Consider the following 20,227-nt stretch of genomic DNA (forward strand, 5'->3'; position numbering starts at 1 on the left):
GATTGCATTATTCATTATTTATATTCCATTAAAAATTGCATTATATGAAATCATAATATTTGAAAATTAAAGAAATTAAAATCGTTAATATTAAGCTCGAAATGCGATTCCACGTATTCATGAGTTCAAAACATGCAATCCATTCTATTCGTTGTCTGACATCTCCCCAAAAAACTTTCATCACAGTTACAGAAATTTCACAGCTGGCGTGTACATACGAGGCTCTTGATTCGCTTACGGTACCTCACGAATCCCCCGAGCTGGCAATTTATCACTCCCGTAAGACCACCGAACAAGCTTTCAAACTTTTGCCTCATGCATTATGGAGAACTACGAGGAGACAGCCAACAAAAATTGCCATCTCCTGGTCAGAACTGAGGCTCACGTCCACGCTGAAATGAAGAAACAAGAACCTTTCCGGTCAAAGTTGGTTCTTATTCATTTGTGGTTTTTCCAAAAATAGTTCGATCATGTTGGCCAAAGTTCTGTAATTATCACGATATTTACTCGAAGTTCTTGAGTTATCAAAGTAATCGGCTCTTCAAGTGAGTGGTAAAATGGCTTATTTATTTTTTATCACCACAGATTTACTTGATTATTTTGATTGCTCTTTGTTTGCAAAAATGGTTTTAGTCAGCCAATAACATCCGCCTAATTTAAACCGAAGCATAGTGGATAAAAAGTCCAAACACAGTACCACAAATGTTTTTGATCGTTTATTGGATCTTAATTATAAAATAATTGAAACACATTGAATGATTTAAAATAAGCGCACGTAACGATCAACGCGCGGATTTAAAATCTTAATAAAACTTGGTAATACGATTTGGCAACTTTATTTGAGCAAATGTGTAATCCGTCTGTATCTGTCTTTTACTTGACGTTTAATGAAATTTATTAGCTTTCATCTATGAATTGAATTGAATGAATGATAATTTTTATTTTTTTATTCAGCTCTGCATACGTACATCTTTCACTGACAATAAAATAGACGATGCACAAACAAAAAATGTAAGGGTACAAAAAAGTCACAGTTCACCCACATTCTATGACTGTAATGGATTCATACATGATAATTAAATAATCAATTATTCTTATTCAGTATTCAGCACCAAGATGTTGCTGTCAGTCCTCTGCTGCTGCATCAACATATGCATAATAAATAACATCTTCTACAACGCACTTCGATTCGCGTCATTAGATATGAAACCAAGCAGCCAATAAGCACGTGTTTATATGAAAACGAATACAAGGAATTGAGTCTTGGATATTTAGACGGCTCCAATTAGCTCCTTTTTCTTTGCGAAGAGGTCCTTCATGCTGGTGAAGACCTTCTCGAGCTCCTCGATGTTGGGTTCATCTTGTTTGGGGACTTCGGACATCTTTGTGGCCAAGTCTTCTGTGGTGGACTTCAGCTCCTGCCAAGTCTTGACCAAAGTCTCAATCTGTATAAGATAATCGGTGCGTTATCGGTTTAATAAATTTCAGTTTGACATACATATCATTTACTAAGAACCTAAACGAGCCACAAAAATCGTCAAATCATGTCTTCAGGTGAACCTACTCTGTTAGATGAATGCACTTTAAATTTTAACCGTCGCCGAACGTCTAATGATTTATAAATTTCAACGAAAATATTACTATAATTGTTATATAATTTGGTATCAAACGCGAAAAAACTGTTAACTTACGCATGTGAGAGTGAAAGTGTGTGATACTTCTCAAAACCAATATTATATTATCATAACACCAAAGCAGATCGAAATTTTTATTTCCTGTGTTCATTTTCCCCTTTAATTTTTTTGCGGTAATGTTCCTCATCCTCACCTTGCCAATGCGCTCCTCGGAAACCTTCTTGACGCCTTCCCAGCGCGGCGTGAGCTTCTCAACCATGTTCTCGGTGTTGCTGGGCTTCTCCATGGAGGCTCGCGCCTTCGCTGCATCTTCCAGCTTCGACTTGTTCTCTAGGCAGACTCCATCGAAAGCCTGATGAAAAAAATGTGTTACAGCCGTTATAGTATTGAAATATTTATACATGTGTGATGTTACAGTCTTTTATCAGGAAAAAATTCTGCACGTTGATGAGTTCAACTAAATGGAAATCCTATATTGAATTGTAAAAAGTTGTTTCAGTGTGAGGTTGGAAGGATGTCCCATATCTGCCTGTATCCATTATATATTTTAGAAAGATATTCTAATCAATGATTTTGTTAATGTTGCCTCGTAATCTAGGTATGGTTGATTGACTAGCTCAAGAAACGACTTTTCTCACAACACAAGCTCCTACTTATTTTTCTTCATAATATTTGCCTCCGTTTTCGATGTAGTATAAAAGACTGCATGGACAGAAGCCCTTACCTGGAGGTTCTCAAGGAGAGCCAAGGCGTCCTCAAGGGTCTGTGGCTTGGTCAGCGGCTCCTTAGACTTAGCCTCGGCATCGTCAACCCAAGGACCGGCCTCCTTGACGATGCAGTAGTAATCGGCGTAGAGACGATCGTCCTGACCACGAATATATATTTATTTAATATTACTCGAAAAAAAATCACTTTTGGCACAAATAGTTGAAATATTTCTAAGCCTCTAAAGCTGTAGGAGAAAATGGATTGAAATGAAATTGGTCCATTATCTGAGAGTCCTGCCTAGCACCGAATATTCGACCTTAATGGTCTTCAAGGCGGTTTTTTAATGCAATTGACAATCGTCTGTAATGCTTCACTTCGTCTTTTTAAGAAACAAAAGTTTCCATTTAGACGCACCGTGGCATTTTTCAGTTCAAACGCAATAGGAATGTATTCGCTCATTTATTATAATTTCCTTTTCATTTGAATTAACTTGTTTAGAACCGGATTCCATTTTCCGCTGTTCATTGGAAAATATGGACGCATATATCATGACGAATTCATGTTGTCATTTGTAAGCTATCTTATAGTCGAAGTGACCAATATCTCATTAGAACAAGTAACGATATTGTTAGTATATCGGGGTCAGCATGAGTAATCGTAGCTAAATGTTACATGAAACTATATTAAATATTATATAATTATAAAATTATATTATATTATGAAATTATATTATATTATTACGGATGATAGTCACCTACCACTGATATCGAGGTGGCTTCCTTCTCAATATCATCACAGACTTCCTCGACGAACTTCTTGGTCTCCTCGAAGTCCGCCAGCGTAGTCTTGGCAGTCTCGGACTTCTCGAGGTCTTCATCTATTGAATGTATAATTAATATTTAAGATCTAAATATAATTTAATTTATGACAGGTAATTTCTCTTTTACTACCTTTTATACTACAAACAAGTTCCATGCAGCGTGTTGAATGTACCAGATATCAGGGTAATATTTCCAAAATTCAGTTATAAAATTTCAATAAATAAGGAATGGAAAGATATTTAGTCCTATTAAGCGTCACTACAAGAATATAAGGCAACTGAATTGACATCAAGTCGGAACTATGACACAAAAAAATGCACATGAAATTTAGCATAACTCATAAACAAATATTGTTCTATTGAACTGCAACCACAAAAAAATAGGTAAAAATACTTTCTTAAATAATATAATAGAATAAAATTTAAACCTGCACTTAATTCCATTAATCGTAAATCAATGTAAATGAAATGGAGAATGGCAGAAACGAAATACGTTTTAATAAATTATCATAATTAAAATTAAGGAACCTGCCAGGCAATAAACAGTAGCTCGGAAACCATCATAAATGCGAAAGCAACCTCATTTATTGAAAATGAAACGCATTATAGTAACGGAGTAATTGTGTCGAACGAATGGTAAACGGAAACTATGATGCACGATATGCGAAAAATCGTCTTAATCGAAACATTAACGGAAAAAAACTGCAGTCGTCCGGAAGTAAAGGCATAAAAATCAGAGAGAAAACTCATAATAGTCTTGAACGCAAAACTAACGAAGAAAACGATCTTCATTTCAATAAAAACGTATATAGATTAGGGAATAATTCTTACGATCAAAAGAAAATACGGTAGAAAAAACTGCAGTGGCTCATTTGGTTATTATAAACAGAAAATTTTCGTTTTTTAAATCAGAAAAGAAGCTAAATTAATCCACACCGAAAACTGAGTTTTTCTTTTGCAAATTTAAACGTATGGAGCTCAACCTCATGGCGTCTACGATGGAATATCGCACTTGCGGTATCAATAACCACTCCGGATTTTCGTGGTTCTTTCTTCTTTATTTTCTGAAAAAAAGAAATATATTTTTTCTTTAGTACTTTTGTTTCTGAGATACAAAATCAAAACTACTAATGAAGTAAGTACTAATGCATATATCAATGAAAGCGCTATTGTGGTTGATCTTAATTGACTGCAAATGAAATAGTTTCGAACTTGAAGGAATTAAAAGTTTACAAGTTAATAATATACTTGAATTTATAACTATCTGCCCGTGAACGTGCGTCACACCTTGCAAGTAAATTGACGTTTTATCGGCTTACATCAGCTCAGCTACCGTACTGCGGCTTAACTGCCGTGCAATCATGAAATATTCAAAACAAACTGTACATCACCGAATCATATATTGAGAACGACGAAATACTATTTAATTTGTACGGAATGCATTCCTGTTAGTGTGGAAATCATTCCGATTAATATTACAATCTTTCATTTCGATTAATATTCAAATTTTTTCAAATTCCTACTACGAATCATTAGAATCAAATCGGATATCTGCGTCTTCGATTCCAGCTATGATGTTCCTAAAAATAATTCAGGTATTTTCACATGCAGCCGAGATTCCACCAAGTGTCACCTGTGAGCAGAGCCTTGTAATCAGCAGTGAGGGGTTCCAGCAGAGGCCTCTTCTGGTTAGCTTCTTCCTGAAGGATGAGGATCTCCTTAACACGGTCCTCGGGGGTGAGCGTGTCGCTCGTGCAGATCTCCTTCAGCTTGGAGTTGGAAGGCGATGCCCACTCTTGCAGGGCCCTAGTTCTGTTGACGGCGTCGGTGAGCCTGTCGTTGTAACTGGACATGCTGAGCAACTTCTTCTCGCACTTCTCGATGATCTGCATCTTCTCTTCGACCTCAGCCACCTGCACAATGCAATCATAATAGCAGTGTTGAAATAATTGGACATTAATTCTGAAGATTATAATAATAAATAACGATCGGAAAGCATGCAATAGCATCACTTGTTCTGCCTGTTAAAAATATGAGACTTACTTCTCTATCAAGGAACTCCTTCTTCTCATCACCAGCCAGGACGATGATGGTGTTGTAGCATTTCTTGATTGTCTGGTACATTTCATCGCACTGCTTCTTGCATTCCTCCCAGACCTGTTTCTTAGATGCGAGCTTCTTAGCGAACATGACGGGATCGTAGAACTTACGATAGTTCTTGTAGTCTTTCTCGAGCTTTTCGATGGGCTCGTTGATGGCATTTCGCATCTCATCGTAGGTCTCCCAGTCCTTGGCAGAGTCTGCAAATGTCGACATTTCTCATGCAGTCATGATGCATCGCTATTTGTTTTCTCTTTTCGTAACTTTCAAATATCTGTTTAGTTTATATGTTACTGATGCCAATTGTTTTGAAAGTTCAAAGACAAAATAAGCATTATAGTTACAGACTTCTATTATAGGAACCGATATTCAATACAATGACATACATGCAATTTTACATTATCTAATCAATGGACAAACTATCTTATACACAGAAACAAAACAAGCCTTATAGTTATTTGAAAAGCGAATATGGAGACTAACATCAATGATTGAAACCGACATTCAATACAATATACCACTGGGGACATTAATACAATTTCACATTATCTTATCAATGGACATACTACTTGATACACATGAATGCATTTACTGGTAAGCATTTCGAGGCGAGCCTTTGACTTCTCGTTGGCCTCCGCCCATGTTTGCTCGAGCTTCTCGAGGAGGCCGAAGAGGAACGGCGCGACGTTCTCGCCCTTGACGAGCTTCTGGCCGCGCTTGAGCAACTCTTCGTACTGCTCACGGCTGCTCTCCACAGTGTTGATTACCTGCGGTGTTCATCACATAAAAATAAATTGTGATGGAAATATTTTCTCCGTCGTTTGACTTCGGCTAATGTTATATGCAAAGTTTGAACTTCAGTTATGGTGATATGTTATGAAAAATTAGATATTGATTTTTAGAATGAAGGTAGAGACACCTTTTCGCAGACGTCTTTGTTTCACTACATGATATGTTTAAATTTTTAAAGACGTTTATGCAGAAATGTTGTGATTTTAAAAGAAAGTAAACGATTAATTCTTAAATGAAATTATAAACATTTATACAGGAATAAAGTGATTTTCAAAGAATGAAAACGTATTATAAAGAGACATAAATTATAGCAATGTGCTCCATGCTATTCTCTTTCTTCAAAATTTCTGTATTTACCAAGGCTGATTGTAATAAAGTCGTTGAACTCACCTTCTCAGCTTTCTCGATCTGCTCCTCGACCATGTTCATGTTGTGGGGGTGGATTTCCTTGCTGGAAAGATGACGCATTTCCTCCAGGGTCTTCATGGTAGGCTTGATGTCGTCACCGTAGGCGTAGCAGCGAGCGTACATCTCTACCTGTGAGCCGGGCACATTATTTAATGTTGTCAACATATGCGTAGCAGCGAGCGTACATCTCTACCTGTGAGCCGGGCACATTATTCAATGTGGTCAACATATGCGTAGCAGCGAGCGTACATCTCTACCTGTGAGCCGGGGCAATTATTTAATGTTGTCAACATATGCGTAGCAGCGGGCGTACATCTCTACCTGTGAGCCGGGGCAATTATTTAATGTTGTCAACATATGCGTTATAGCAACGAGCGTGCATCGCTTCCTTTGAGCCGGGGCACATTATTCACCATCTCTACATGTCGCCCTGGCATACTAGCACATTTCGTCGTCATTTATTTATGCTGAAAATTTTTAATACAATATTCTGAGGTATGGTATGTAGTGGTGGTAAGGTTTTATTAATTATTAGTAATGACGAATGCTGGAGCGTTAAGTCACTTCACAGTCATGAACAAAAACAAAGAATGTTATGGTATACCTTCATGGTTTTGAACCATAAACATTTTTTTTACGCAAATTCCCTATATGATATCCAGTTGTTCAACATACTTGTGTCCGTTACTACAATTTTAAAAGTAAATAAAAATAAATGGTTCCAAAATAGGTTTATAAGTTCACAGCTTGGTTGTTAACAATGATACTTTATTCTCGAATAACCATTTCACCAGTATACCATAAGATAACAGTGGTCACGAGCCTTCGGTTATCGCCTCTGTGATGAAAGACGATCACGAATTTAATGATATTTGCGAACACGTCTTGAAACAACTGAAGGATAATTACCTGGATCCAGCACTCGTTAGGCGTGCAGTAAATCATCTTGAACAACTTATACACGTTGTACAATGTACTGGTACCTGACAACAACAAAAGGCAGCCTACTTACGTGTACATTGCCTCACTGTAAACAACACCCGAAATGATCCAGAAGTGTGCGAACGACTGATGCTAAACATCTAATTAAATTGTTTCGGTTATTATTGATCCTCACTTATTTTAGTTGCGGTACGCTCACTATAGTGATCGAATATGACTCATTCCTTAGATATGAATGCGAATAACATACCAAAATTTTAGCTTTGTTTAGATAACTTTGATTCAATTAAAAGTGCATCTTTGAATGATTTTGTTCGTCTGAGTGTTAGAAGAAACTGATCACCACTTACGAATGCAAACAATCCAGGCTCTGAAATATTTAGCTACTGAAACAGTGTCAGTGACAACACGTTGGAGACCTTCATAATTTAGGTAAATTATCACCATTGATGAATTTTCCTAATGATGGTCTAGGAATTTTCCTAATAATGGCGGTTGATGGAGTTTTCCTAATATGATGCGTGGATTAGTAGGTTATCAAAGTCTAGTCAAATGTATATTTCCGATTATCATATCTAGCATCGACCCATTGATGTGAGAAACACCTTAAAAGGAACGATGTCCAAAATGCACAGCGATGGCTCAATTTGAAAAATTTATCAAAAAGCTCGATCTAGGAAATGCGTTTCAATGGCTCGATGTAGGAAATGGCAGTGTACAAAGGCTCGATGTAAGACATTCATTAAGAAACTCGACGTAAGAAATTCGTTACAGAAGCGCGATGTAAGAAATGCATTAAGAAGGCTCTATGAAAGAAATGCATTACGGAGGCTCGATGCAAGAAATGCATTACGGAGGCTCGATGTAAGAAATGCATTACGGAGGCTCGATGCAAGAAATGCATTACGGAGGCTCGATGCAAGAAATGCATTACGAAGGCTCGATGTAAGAAATGCATTACGAAGGCTCTTTACAAGAAATGCATTACGAAGGCTTGATGCAAGAAATGCATTACGAAGGCTCGATGCAAGAAATGCATTACGAAGGCTCGATGTAAGAAATTCTCAATAAAAGAGGCTCGATGTATGAAATGATTTTCAATGACTGGATGTAGGAAATGCATCAAAAAATTCTATGTGAGAGATGAATTAAAAAGCTTGATGTAGGAACCGCATTAGAAAGCTCGATGTAGGAAATGCACAGCAGATGCTTCATGCAAAGAATGCATTACGATAGCTAGATGTACGTAACGCATTACGAAGGCTCGATGTAAAAATGCCTAGAAAAATCTGGACGCAAGAAATTCACCACAAATGCCTGAACGTTTATGAGCAATGAACCTCTCGATAACTTGCCTCACCTTGGCTTGAGTCTCGATTGTAGGCGGCATGAGCTTGTCGTGACGCTCGATGAGAGCCTGGAGCTTCTTCTTCTCAGCATTTCTGAGCTCCTTGTCTCTCGACGACGGACCTCCCTCATCCGATGCTCTGATGGCGACCTTCTCGAGCATCAGGTCCAGCCACTCCTTCATGCCTTCCTTCTCCAGATCGCGGCATAGTGACTGCAAACAATGACAGAATAATATTATTAAATCAATTAGTTCATCTGTTCTTGTCCTCCAAGTACGGTATTGGTAATAATATCTAGGTACATTTCACTTGATGGTTATATTGATTGGACATATTGTTATCTTATTTTGGCTATGGGGACACCATAATCCAACACAATAAGTTCGATCGATTTACCAAAATTATTTCCTCCCTTCCAGAACATGTGGTTGTGAAAATATTGCGTCTGTTATTCAAGGTTTATAGTTTTCCGCTAAGCCGCAGGAAAAAAGTTGCAAGCAATTAACCCAAATTCAAGAAGTACTAAATAGAAAATAAAAATTGTTATAATAAGAAAAATCAGATACCAAAATTTTCGAACAAAATTAATATGGAATAAATTAATGATTTTACAATTTGAAAAATTATTCTGGATTAAATTTTCACATTGTTTACTTCCTTTGGAACGGTTTATTTGTGGGCGAATGATGCTTCACTTATTCGAACAAATTAAATAAAACCTTTTCAATTTTGATTTTAAAGTCTCATAAATGCCAGCAAAACAATATTGCAAGGAAAATAAACAAAAATTTCTATAGCTTATTGCGATCTATTTTGAAATACAGCAACTGAAAGTCCGGCAACCTCAAAAACATTTTCCCTACGGTCATTGAATCTAAAGGATCATAGGAAGAGAGTTTATTAGGTTAAAATATTTTAATGCGACATTGTAATAAATATAGTTAAAGAATTGTTCAATTTAATTCACTGCTACAAAAATGTCGAGTGAACTTTATAAACATATCCGCATCGCACGTGAAAATGTGCCTGTTTGCCCACGATAAGGATCGATTGGGGAGGATGACACCAGCAGCATTTAATAAATTAATTGTGTGACTTGATTATAAACAAGTAATCATTAAAGCTGGTCGCATTAATGAACAAACGCCTCATTATTTTCTCGGCTACAGAAAAATAAAACGCGAAGCCTTCACAGCGTTGGCACGGTTAAATTTGGCGCAATGCCGGCATGCCGCAAGACAGTCGCCAAAATCACGAAACATTTATTACGTTAGGGAAAATACGAAGGGGCTTACGATGTAGCGAAATATCAGGGGGAATAAATTCGAAATTTTGTTCGTGGTAGAAATTTTTATAACATTTCACGTACGTTTTCTAGCGCATATTTCAAAAACTCGTCGCTTGACATTACGCACTATTAAAATGCATTACTAAAAAAACCCATTCGTGAAGCAATAAAATAAATTTTTGAATAAAACAAGGTCTTAGGGTTCTACTTCAAATTTCAGAGAAATAAAAACAAATAAAAACAAGCCGTTTCAAAACATTTTGTTATTGCTCTAATTTAAATTAATGTCTTTTTGGTCGTTATAGAGATGCTTGAGCATATCACATGAAAATATTTCTTAAATTTTTTCTCTTCTGCCTTTTTACCCTTTTCTCTCTTATGTTGGATTTGTGAAGTTCTATTATTGCTGAATAAATTCATATATTTCACAATGCTCAATGCAGCTAAAAGCGAAATCTGGCGCTAGATTACGGGCGTATGAAAAATCGAACTTTACGTTACATTGTCGTGCAGCGTGAACTTTAATTCAGGAGCAATATTATTGATGTTCTTCAAAACTTAGCCGAGTGGGATCTACCGTAAGTATTATGGAAACCGATGCACACGGTAATCGCATTTGCAACTATCATTGGGATTGTTCTTATAGTTCATGTCTACGAAGATTTATTGAAAAATTGCGAAATCCTTTTAAACGCATCATAACAAGTCTGAATAAAACTATTGAAAAGTGCAAATTTTACATTTGTCCTAATACAGCTTACTCCTCATTTTCTATAATCATCAGCTAATTATCATTTCCGCCTTGATTAAAAAATTAGATGCACAAATAAATTATTACTTCTGTAGTTCATGTCAAACTTCATAGTAATGGTATTGATCCTCCGATAATTTCAAATTAAAATCAAACTTTAGAAAAAGAAATATAACTCGATGCGCTCGTGCCCGCTTCATTACGATCAATATGGGCCATGAAACGATTACGAACGATCATAAAGACAGAGAAACTTCAGTTATTCCGACCATAAAACCACTAGCCTTGACAGGAGCTGCCATAAACCAGGCCACGTTCTTCTATTTCTTGCGCCCATTAATAACGTGTAAATGGTATATCTAACATCTCTAAAACAATGTTACGATTCATTCCTAGATTTATATTGATGTTTTGATCTGGCATACACGTGAGTGCTTGTCTTATTGCCTGATTATCTCAGTGACAGTAATTTTTTTAATAAATTCTAATGACGATTTCAATTTTGCTGATGATGAAGGATGATATGTTTGTACTTGTTTGACGCTCTGCGCATACTGTAATTTTATAAAAAAAAATAAGAGCGGAAACGACTCTTTAGTGTTTTAATTTATTTAAAGATACGCCTACTTTCACGTATTTCCTGACACGTACATGCTCAGAGTTTACCACAGAATAAGATAAAAAATTTTCATATTAAATAATGTTGTATGCTTCTAGTTTAGAAACTAGAGTCAATGGTCTTTTCCAATATAAAACTTCTCGAACTATTCGAGAAGTGAGAATGCCGTTAAATGGTAAATGATGCATATTTCTTCATGCAGCAAAATTTGAACACTTCTTCGATTATACACACAAGATTTTTTTTTTAATCCAGTACTACAATTCCCCTAAATTAATCTTCAAGTAATGTCCGGATCTGAATTACAAATGTATACGTTGTTCATTTTCAAGAAATTCAATAAATGTGTGGCTAAATATTCTTGAGTTTGCGGCATCAAAAGCTATGTTTGGCGTCTAGAGTCGACCAACAGGTCATTTGTCTAACAAAGCAGGCACCACAGATCTTTTTTGCTCTATTTTTTGTCATGAGAAACAACGGCACGTGAAATTGCCGCTTATTTTAGTGTGCCCTTTGAATTCAGTATTGCTTTATTTACGTATTCACGAACATTTTATTAAAGTAGTCTTAAGTAAAGAGATTTAAGAGATGTAGACATAAATGTAAAACTTCTGTAAATTGTGTAGTTCTAACTCAAGAGACAATTCTACAGATAATTATTGTTTGTCACAATAATTACCCATATATTATTTAAAAAATAATAATAATATAACCATTGATATGGCCGTTTTCTGCAACAAGCACATTCACTTTGGGTGCTCAGGTTTCAATGTTTACTTCATCTAAACACTGGAAAAATTATCAGTTATGATATCGAATATTTAATGTCCCAAATAAATATTCTTCGCATTGAAAAAACTTAGTCCAAATTGACATCTGGTAGTATACGTCAGTATGATACCTTGACTATAATTTATAAAACTGAGAATGTCATCATTAGTTCAAATCGTTTTATAAATAACCATAATTTAGATAATAAGCCCAACGCATGAGCGTTTCCTGATTGTGGAAGCAGCTATACAGGAGGTTGCCACGCAAATCTCAGCCAATATTGGACAAATTCTAATGCGTTATCTTTCTGCAATAAATAAATTGTCTAAGCTTGGAATGCCATTAATATGTCACTGTCAGTCTACCTTTGCTGTTGATGAATAAGAACATTCACTGCTAGTCTCAAAAACTTAAAGTTACCACGCGACTATCTGGGTGCTGAGCTAATAACATACTTTACAAACATTATGATGGCTTAAAGGGGATATAAGATGGTCTGAAATTTATATTTTGAATTCATTGTATCAAATTTAAGAATTTGTTGGAGGCAGTTCATAATTATCCTAAATAAATCTAAACGAGTGTGCATTAGTATTCAAATCAAATCGGTATCATTACAGCAAAACTTCGGAATATCCGTTTCTAAAAATATCTAATCAGTGTAAAAAACTCTACGGTTTTTGTGCATAATCTTCAATTTATTATCGTCAATCAATATCAATAATACATATATTGAATGAGTATAAGGCATTCGAATGTTATTTTTAGTCATAAAATCAACCGATTTAGAGTAAAAATCAAATTAAATGTTGTGCTACAGAAATGCTATTAAAATCAATTAATAAGAAACCTTAAGTAGCATTTTTGAAACCATATCAATTATTTTCCAAATAAAATTCCGGCCAATAAATTTAAGGTATATTCCTGCATAAATTGGAGAAAACATAAAAATTTCCGTTTCATTCAAAGTTAATTTTTAATTTGGGCAATAGTTCAGGCTTTTATTCTGCGTTGACCAGGATTTCCATATAACCAATCTCTGTGGGATCTTTTTTACTATATTTCGTCCGCGGCATCAGTGAGTAATGAAAAAAATGTACGAAGCATTTTTCCTGCCAGTAAATATTCTCATACCTATACATTACATGATTCACTTATTACATCAGCACATAATTTTGCACTATTCATTACGATCAAATTGAGTAGCCTAATTATTGCTAATATGCTTTATTGTGTGATAGCCATTTCATTAAAATTAGTATTAAAATATATGATCACTTTTGCAGTGCATTTATCTCGATTTTTTTATCGACGTGTTTAGTAGATATGACAGTAATATATCAGTGGCTCCCACTGACAAAGCTGTATCTGTGGTGCATTGAATGCGCCGCTTTAATTACGGGTCTGCAAATAACAGGTGCAGGGAAGAAATTGGCATGGGTGCGAGCTCATGCTGCTGCCAAGGCCGGACCTAAGAGCTACAATAGCAAGAGAGAGAGAAAAGCTTTACTCTATAATTGCTTAAGAATACGCAAGCGACCGCCTCCATTGTACGTGTGCCAGCTCTCATATAGGCGCCGCATTACAGCGTTAATGCTGCCTCCTGCTTCTCGTATTGCGCCTATGACTAAGTTATATGCAATCAAAACTTCAGCCTACGAAAAATATTTAGAACTTTGTGCATAAGCATAAGGTTTGCGGAATAGAATTATAAGGTACAATCCTGGTGGTTGCTGAAAACTTCTATGCTAGCGTCAGCATTGTTAATGATATAATAAAGTTGTCATTTTGTCCCATAAAATTCATGTCGAATATTTAGAATTGTTTCTTCTGTGCCTGAAGAAAATCTGAAAAAGATCAATCTATTCAATTATTCGTGGATTATTATTTTCTATGGTTGGATCTAGCTTAGCTGATTTAATGTAGATTAATTTGCGACATTGTAATTTGAATAATGCATCACTCGCGTTCTAGCGATGATTTGAAAGCTCATTTCGAAGGTGAGCGCTTTACAAACAAATTAAATATTTTGTTATAATTTTACATAACGGAAAGAGAGAATTAATAATTCAAACTATTTTTTTGTATCTAGTTGCTGCTGGAATATTTTCGACTACTAGTTTTCAATATAGCATTCGCAGAATCTATTCCATCTTGATTGTCACACTCCTTCTGAATTTACATATTCATGACACTTTCATACAGTGTTTTATACTAAACTTCTCTGTATATCGAATATATTTAACTACTCGATAAATTATAATCTTTTTAATTGCCAGAAAAACCTGCAGTACATGAATTAAGTAATCCTATTACTCATTTAATTGTCCATTAAAAATTAATCCAATAAAAATTAACCTCTAATTACGCCATTCTGAAGATTTTAAATAAATTGTCTATTTTAAATGTGAACTTTGATACTGGAATATGTTGCTTGTTTCTAATGTATACTCCAAATACTTTGTAAATAAAATTTCAGATATTTTTTCAGGGCTGCAAGGAAGGCGAAGATATAAATCAATGCGGGAATTAAAAATTCACTGTTGACGGTCCAAGGTGTGAAATCCATTCAAATCTTCGATGTCGTATATTATGCTATTTTTTCAGTCACATTAATATTTTTTATCGAAAGGAAAAATTAATGACAGAATAAGCTACAATTCTTAGTCGACTTTATCAGGAGCCTTTATTTTTATCAGAAAAGAAGCACATTGAGTGAATTTCTACTTATTATGAGTACAAAAAAAATTATTCAAGTTTCTGAACAAATTTTCAATTTCCTTAAAATACTTATTGGAATTTTTTACTTTTCCCTTTTTTATGTGAAATTTTCATGTATTTTCTTGCTAACTTCTCATCTTTTTTGTGTTTGCGGATGTTGAATGATATTCGGATATTTTTCTAAGCACCGGAAATTGGCAAGAGGTCTTTCTCCTGGATTTAAACCACTTGTTTAACTCGCACACGATCATTTATTGATATCTGTGATATAATTCTGATGCGCACCTTACGGAAATTTTTTGGTAAAAGTCACTTCTGATAAATAAATTGTTAAATCGCTCCTCATTGGACAAGCACTCAATATTAACGTATGATTTTGAACATAGATATGAATATTATTAATCAATCTCCTTATAACATTATGAAAAGTTGTAAATATTCGTACAAGTAAGTTGCTTATATTTTTTATAAATGTGTTTGTGTAAATGTAATTGATCCCTAATCATTAGTTTAAAAATTCCTTCCAATGTTGAATTTCCTGATAAACTCAAGATAGTGCAGATTGGCTGCTTGACAGCTAGTGATCGTTCTTGTTTAGCGTGTCTCGTGTTTGAGCTGTCACTGCCTGAAGGTGTGTCCATGATCTGACAGGTGTCATGGTCCTGCCTCGAGATGACATTGCGACTGAGGGGAACGAACACCTGTTGATACTGAGTGACAGGCCACAGATATCTTACCGTAAGGGAGTCCTGGATGATCTTGAACTCCTTGTACGTGTACTGTACGTTTTGAGACAGCACTTTGCTCACGATGCCTTCCAAGTTATCCATCCATTCTTGGTATTTTGCAAGACGGAAGTCATAAACTTCCTTGACGAAGCCATAGTTCTCCTGCCAGAACGTCATGTTGGCGGCAGTGGTAGCTTTAAGTCAGCGTAAAAACTGACAAAATTTATGCACAACTCGACGAACGACTGGAGAACTTCAACCGCTAACCTAGAGAGAGCCTAGCACGCTTAGCACCAGTTCGAGGGTCTCTGGTACGCAGCAGACTGAATCGAGCAGCTCTACGAAGCCCGCCTTAGCTCCGTAAAATTAGAACTTGCCGCTGCATCTTAGGACAAAGAATGCAGACAAATGCTATTTTTTACTCCAAATCTCGAGTCACGGAGTCGTAGCTATCACCAATGAGCGCGGGGTGGACGAGGGTCGCTAGCGCCCTCATGGCTCACATTACGCGGCCGCCGACACTTGTACGCGAGCAACCGCGGCGACAGCTTCGCTCTTGATGAAGCTCCAGCTCTGTAGTTAATCTAACTTTTTGATCATTTTCACATGCTGGCTACAAAAATTTATTTCAACTTCCTTCGAAGATAAAAACAAATATACTACGATCGCAGCTTTTTTACTCATACAATGTATTATACTGCTTCTAAATCATTTTTTGTAATGTATTTCACTAGATAGATAGTTTCTCTTAACGTTTGTGCGAATTATGTGGAACTGGATCTTACGTTTTCCATGTTTTAAAGAATTATTCTAGGCTATTTCTATGAACAATACAATATTCTGAACTAGTAACAAATCCCTCACATAATTCACCACATCAAGCTTGTATTTTGGCTATAAAACGTCGATCTTTGCGAATGAAAAATAACAAGCATGAGGATACCACCGTTTTCCAGTTATGCATATTTTTCAAGAATTAGCAATTTTTGATAAACGGGTCTATCAAATACATTGATAATTTTTCGTTTTTACGATCATACTTTTGCGCCCGTGTATATATAACACCAAACCCCAGCGTGCAATTGCTATTGCAAATCAATACGATCAATAAGCTGGCAGTATTTCAGGAAAGACCAAGCGTTGGATTATTGTAGTTGGAGTCAAGTTTGGTGTAGAAGTTGTTGGACGGCGCGTAAGGCAGCAGCTTACTTGCATGCTGAGGCATCGACTTACCTAATTCCTCAAGTTTAGGCTCGACGTCAACTGTTGATCGAGTCAGGAATCTTGCTTAGAACTTAGGGACACCTTCTTAGAAGCTCCAAGACTTGACTTGGCTTGCTGCTCGCGCGCTTAACAAGATCTCGCTGTCATGCAAGTGTTCCTGAGTTCAGCTGTCAGAACAGTCGCATGTTGATGTTCTTCGGTACTCTGGTTACAGGTTATAGCTTCAATTTCGACCGAAATAAATTTGCAACTGAAATTTCAAAGCCATGGAGTTCGTGGATATTTACTAAGAAAAGTCAGCGCATTTGGTTGTATATTTTCTACTCAGCGCTGAAATGAAAGCGTGAATTAGATGAATGGCGTCTTCCAAAATTAATTATTAATTAATTATTAATTAATCACATTATTTAAATGACTCATTATTGCGTCTTCCAGAAAAAGCATAAACCACGCATAATAAATCTTGGCCATTGTTTGAAATTCTCTAACTGAAGATAATAACAATCAAGCCATAAGTGGAAGTTTCATGTTACGACTGAGACAATTTCTTACAATTGATACAATACAGTATTTACCACAATGATTAACTGAAAGATTCGTGGTCGGTTCATTATGATTTAATAAAGTTAACTTTCGCGTTAAATCAATTAATATTCAATTTTGGGACTAGAGAAGCGCTTCAAGCAACGTAGGGTCGGCCGCTGCTAACACTGCCATGAAATTGGGTCAAATTGATGACGGAAGGTACGAGGATGCAGTAGCAGATAGCCTGCCACCCTCCTCTGTTATTACGCCTGAGTATCAACGTCTCTAATAACGCACTTACTTCACTTGGCCAAATTACAACCGTTAGTGGCAAGCGCGTTTGATTGCTGCCTACAATTACAGGGTGCGCCGTTGGCAATAGGACGTTCAGGTACAAATTAGCTCTAACGAAACTACAATCGTTAAGTAAATGCTAATTATATATGCAAGAAGTATTCTCCTGATAAAAATTAAGGCTACCTTCAACCCCCGAATATAAGCATAAACATCATCTATATAAATACTCTTATTTAATGCTGCAGTATCAACAGGTTGAACTAGCCTAAAATTAAAAATCGGTTTGATAATTTCTGGAATTTACAATTTAAATTTAGCTCAGCATCATGAGCGTCTTTTCTGTTTTGGGTTCCCCGGAAATATTATTTGTCAATCCTCGTTTAACTTTTCCCCTAAAATGAACAGGAGTATTAAATAATAATTTTCAGTGGCTATCTTAAATGAACTAAGAACTTCATTTCAGTGTGAGATTAAGAATCGATATTGCCCTAATATATTATTATTGCGCTAAAAAATTATTATTGTGCTAAAAAATTATTGTTATGCTAAAAAATTATTATTGCGCTAAAAAATTATTATTGCGTTAAAGAACTACTGTATTATTACGCTAAAAAATTATTATTGCGCTAAAAATTATTAATGCGCTAAAATCTATTTTATCAGTAGAGCATGTTTTAAGTTTCAGTACACTTCTGTTCTGCCTAATGAATAAATCATAATTAAATTCTGTGCTGCCTTGAGATTAATTATCCTCGATATTCATAAATCCTGTCATCCCAAATCTCATTATTCCGAGTCTGACTGCCCAGAATCATGTTGCATTAACACAACAAGTGATGTTAGTGAGAGAATGTTCGATTCTACCTTCATATATTATTGCAAACTAACTCCCTTTTCCAAGTATGAATGCAATTTAATTTTTTAAAAGAAAATTAAGCTACTAAACCGAAATAAATTATCTTAACTGTTATTCGACCAACCCTATACAGTGTTGTATCAAATGAACTCTTCAGGAAAACCAAATAATTCCACAGCTACAAATTTCTGATCAATGTAAGATACTAATAAGGGATGTATACTGGATAGACACACGAATGATTCTCATATATGTGCTGCAGGCTTCGAAAAAGCATAGAAATTAAAAAAAAATGTAACAGGTAAATACGTGGCATTTTCTGCAGCGAATAAAATTAGAAAATCGTTTAGTCAGCTCCAGTATTTGAACGCCAGCAGAATTGAGCTAAGGTCTCTCAGAATCCCCTGCTAATGCTACTTAAGGACCAGGATTTTCATTGCCTAGTGGTTCTTTTTTAAACTCTGCATAGAAGCGACCAAGTCAGAACCACGCCGGGCGAGCGGACAGGCCGCAGAGCTGGAGCTCAAGTGAAGAGGTCTCAAGGGTCGTGTTTGGAAGCCAGAAAATCAGCTTTTATAATTTGATTCATGAGACTGGGCCCGAGGAAAACTTTCTTCTCTCTCGAGAAAAGATTTTCTAATGTAGACCTGATTCTCTGACCAGGAAAACACAATGGGGGATGCAGAGAACTGAGCACGGCGATTTTTAAATTTTGACGAAAATCTTCAAATTTATTCCATTTAGTGAAAAGCTCACATATTAAACTTATTTAAATGGGCGGAAGATTTAAGAGTGTTCTTCTTGACACTGAAAAAATACGAGCAATTACTGAGTGATTAGGATTAATCCAAATTATTTCATTTATTAGCATGTAATAAAAGCGATTTTACAGTATATACCAATTAATACTTGCTTGAAATATTATGAGTATTTTTATATTAAGTGAACATAATATAATTAATATTATAATATATTAATATATTGAACTTTAAGTGAATTTTCTGTGCATAGTGTAAGGCTATGCGGATTGAAGCGTGTGTTCTTTAACGTTGTACTCGCAATAATTATGTTATAAACTTTTTATGGTTATGATAACTAGATAACATCAAGTGTCATATCAATTAAACTGCTTTCATATGATGTTTGGTAAGCGCCATCAAGCTGCAATTATTGGAGAGCCATCTTGTGCTTGCTGACAGCCTTCATGTTGTGCTGCATTCATACGTATTGGCCTTCATCAACCATGAGCATTGGCGTATTTCTTCTTGCAATATCGTATTTCATGTTCATACATTATAGGTTCTAACGCTTAATAACACATATAATATTAAATAACTGCTAATTTCACTTCAAATATAATGAAAAATTATTATTATTTAAGTATTATTATTAATATCGTCTTCCATACTCTTACATTAAAGGTTCGAGCGCGTAATAACTCAAATAGTATTAAATAACATGTAATCTCACTCCAAGTTTAATGAAGAATTATTATTGCAGATAACGTTATTATCTCACATCCATTATACGACAACTAAAGCAGAAAATTAAAAGCTGCGTATACCACAGGATACCTGATGCATCCTTCCAATGCTGTTATTTGCATCAGGCTCAGGCAGAAAAGTTAATAATTTTTTGTCGCTGCAGTGAGTAATTAAGCATATAGAACAGCCGCTTCGTGAACGATTACAAAA

At 35.6% G+C, this 20,227-nt stretch overlaps 1 protein-coding gene across 1 annotated transcript; it reads right to left on the minus strand.

Annotated features, from left to right (window-relative positions):
• Nucleotides 1-701: 701 nt before the first annotated feature.
• On the minus strand, nt 702-15,964 carry LOC108676008 (muscle-specific protein 300 kDa-like). Its single transcript, XM_018164057.2, has 10 exons — nt 15,641-15,964; nt 8,765-8,965; nt 6,445-6,591; nt 5,855-6,029; nt 5,206-5,462; nt 4,796-5,075; nt 3,101-3,219; nt 2,359-2,499; nt 1,828-1,986; nt 702-1,445 (listed from the first exon to the last, which is right to left on the minus strand). The coding sequence occupies exons 1-10, from the start codon at nt 15,806-15,808 to the stop codon at nt 1,272-1,274; spliced, it is 1,821 nt and encodes a 606-aa protein (XP_018019546.1). The 5' UTR covers nt 15,809-15,964; the 3' UTR covers nt 702-1,271.
• Between the last annotated feature and the right edge of the window lie 4,263 nt (nt 15,965-20,227).

This window comes from Hyalella azteca, unplaced genomic scaffold (assembly GCF_000764305.2).
Source record: "Hyalella azteca isolate HAZT.00-mixed unplaced genomic scaffold, Hazt_2.0.2 contig10004, whole genome shotgun sequence".
In the NCBI taxonomy this organism is placed as follows: Eukaryota; Metazoa; Arthropoda; class Malacostraca; order Amphipoda; family Hyalellidae; genus Hyalella; species Hyalella azteca.

Bases quoted from the DNA above. Each gene is read 5' to 3' on its own strand.
- LOC108676008 (XM_018164057.2), bottom strand. From the start codon at position 15,808: ATGACGTTCTGGCAGGAGAACTATGGCTTCGTCAAGGAAGTTTATGAC. The intron at 2,500-3,100 runs GTAGGTGACTAT...ATTCGTGGTCAG, and splicing joins AAGCCACCTCGATATCAGTG to GACGATCGTCTCTACGCCGA. The intron at 1,446-1,827 runs GTGAGGATGAGG...TATCTTATACAG, and splicing joins CCGAGGAGCGCATTGGCAAG to ATTGAGACTTTGGTCAAGAC.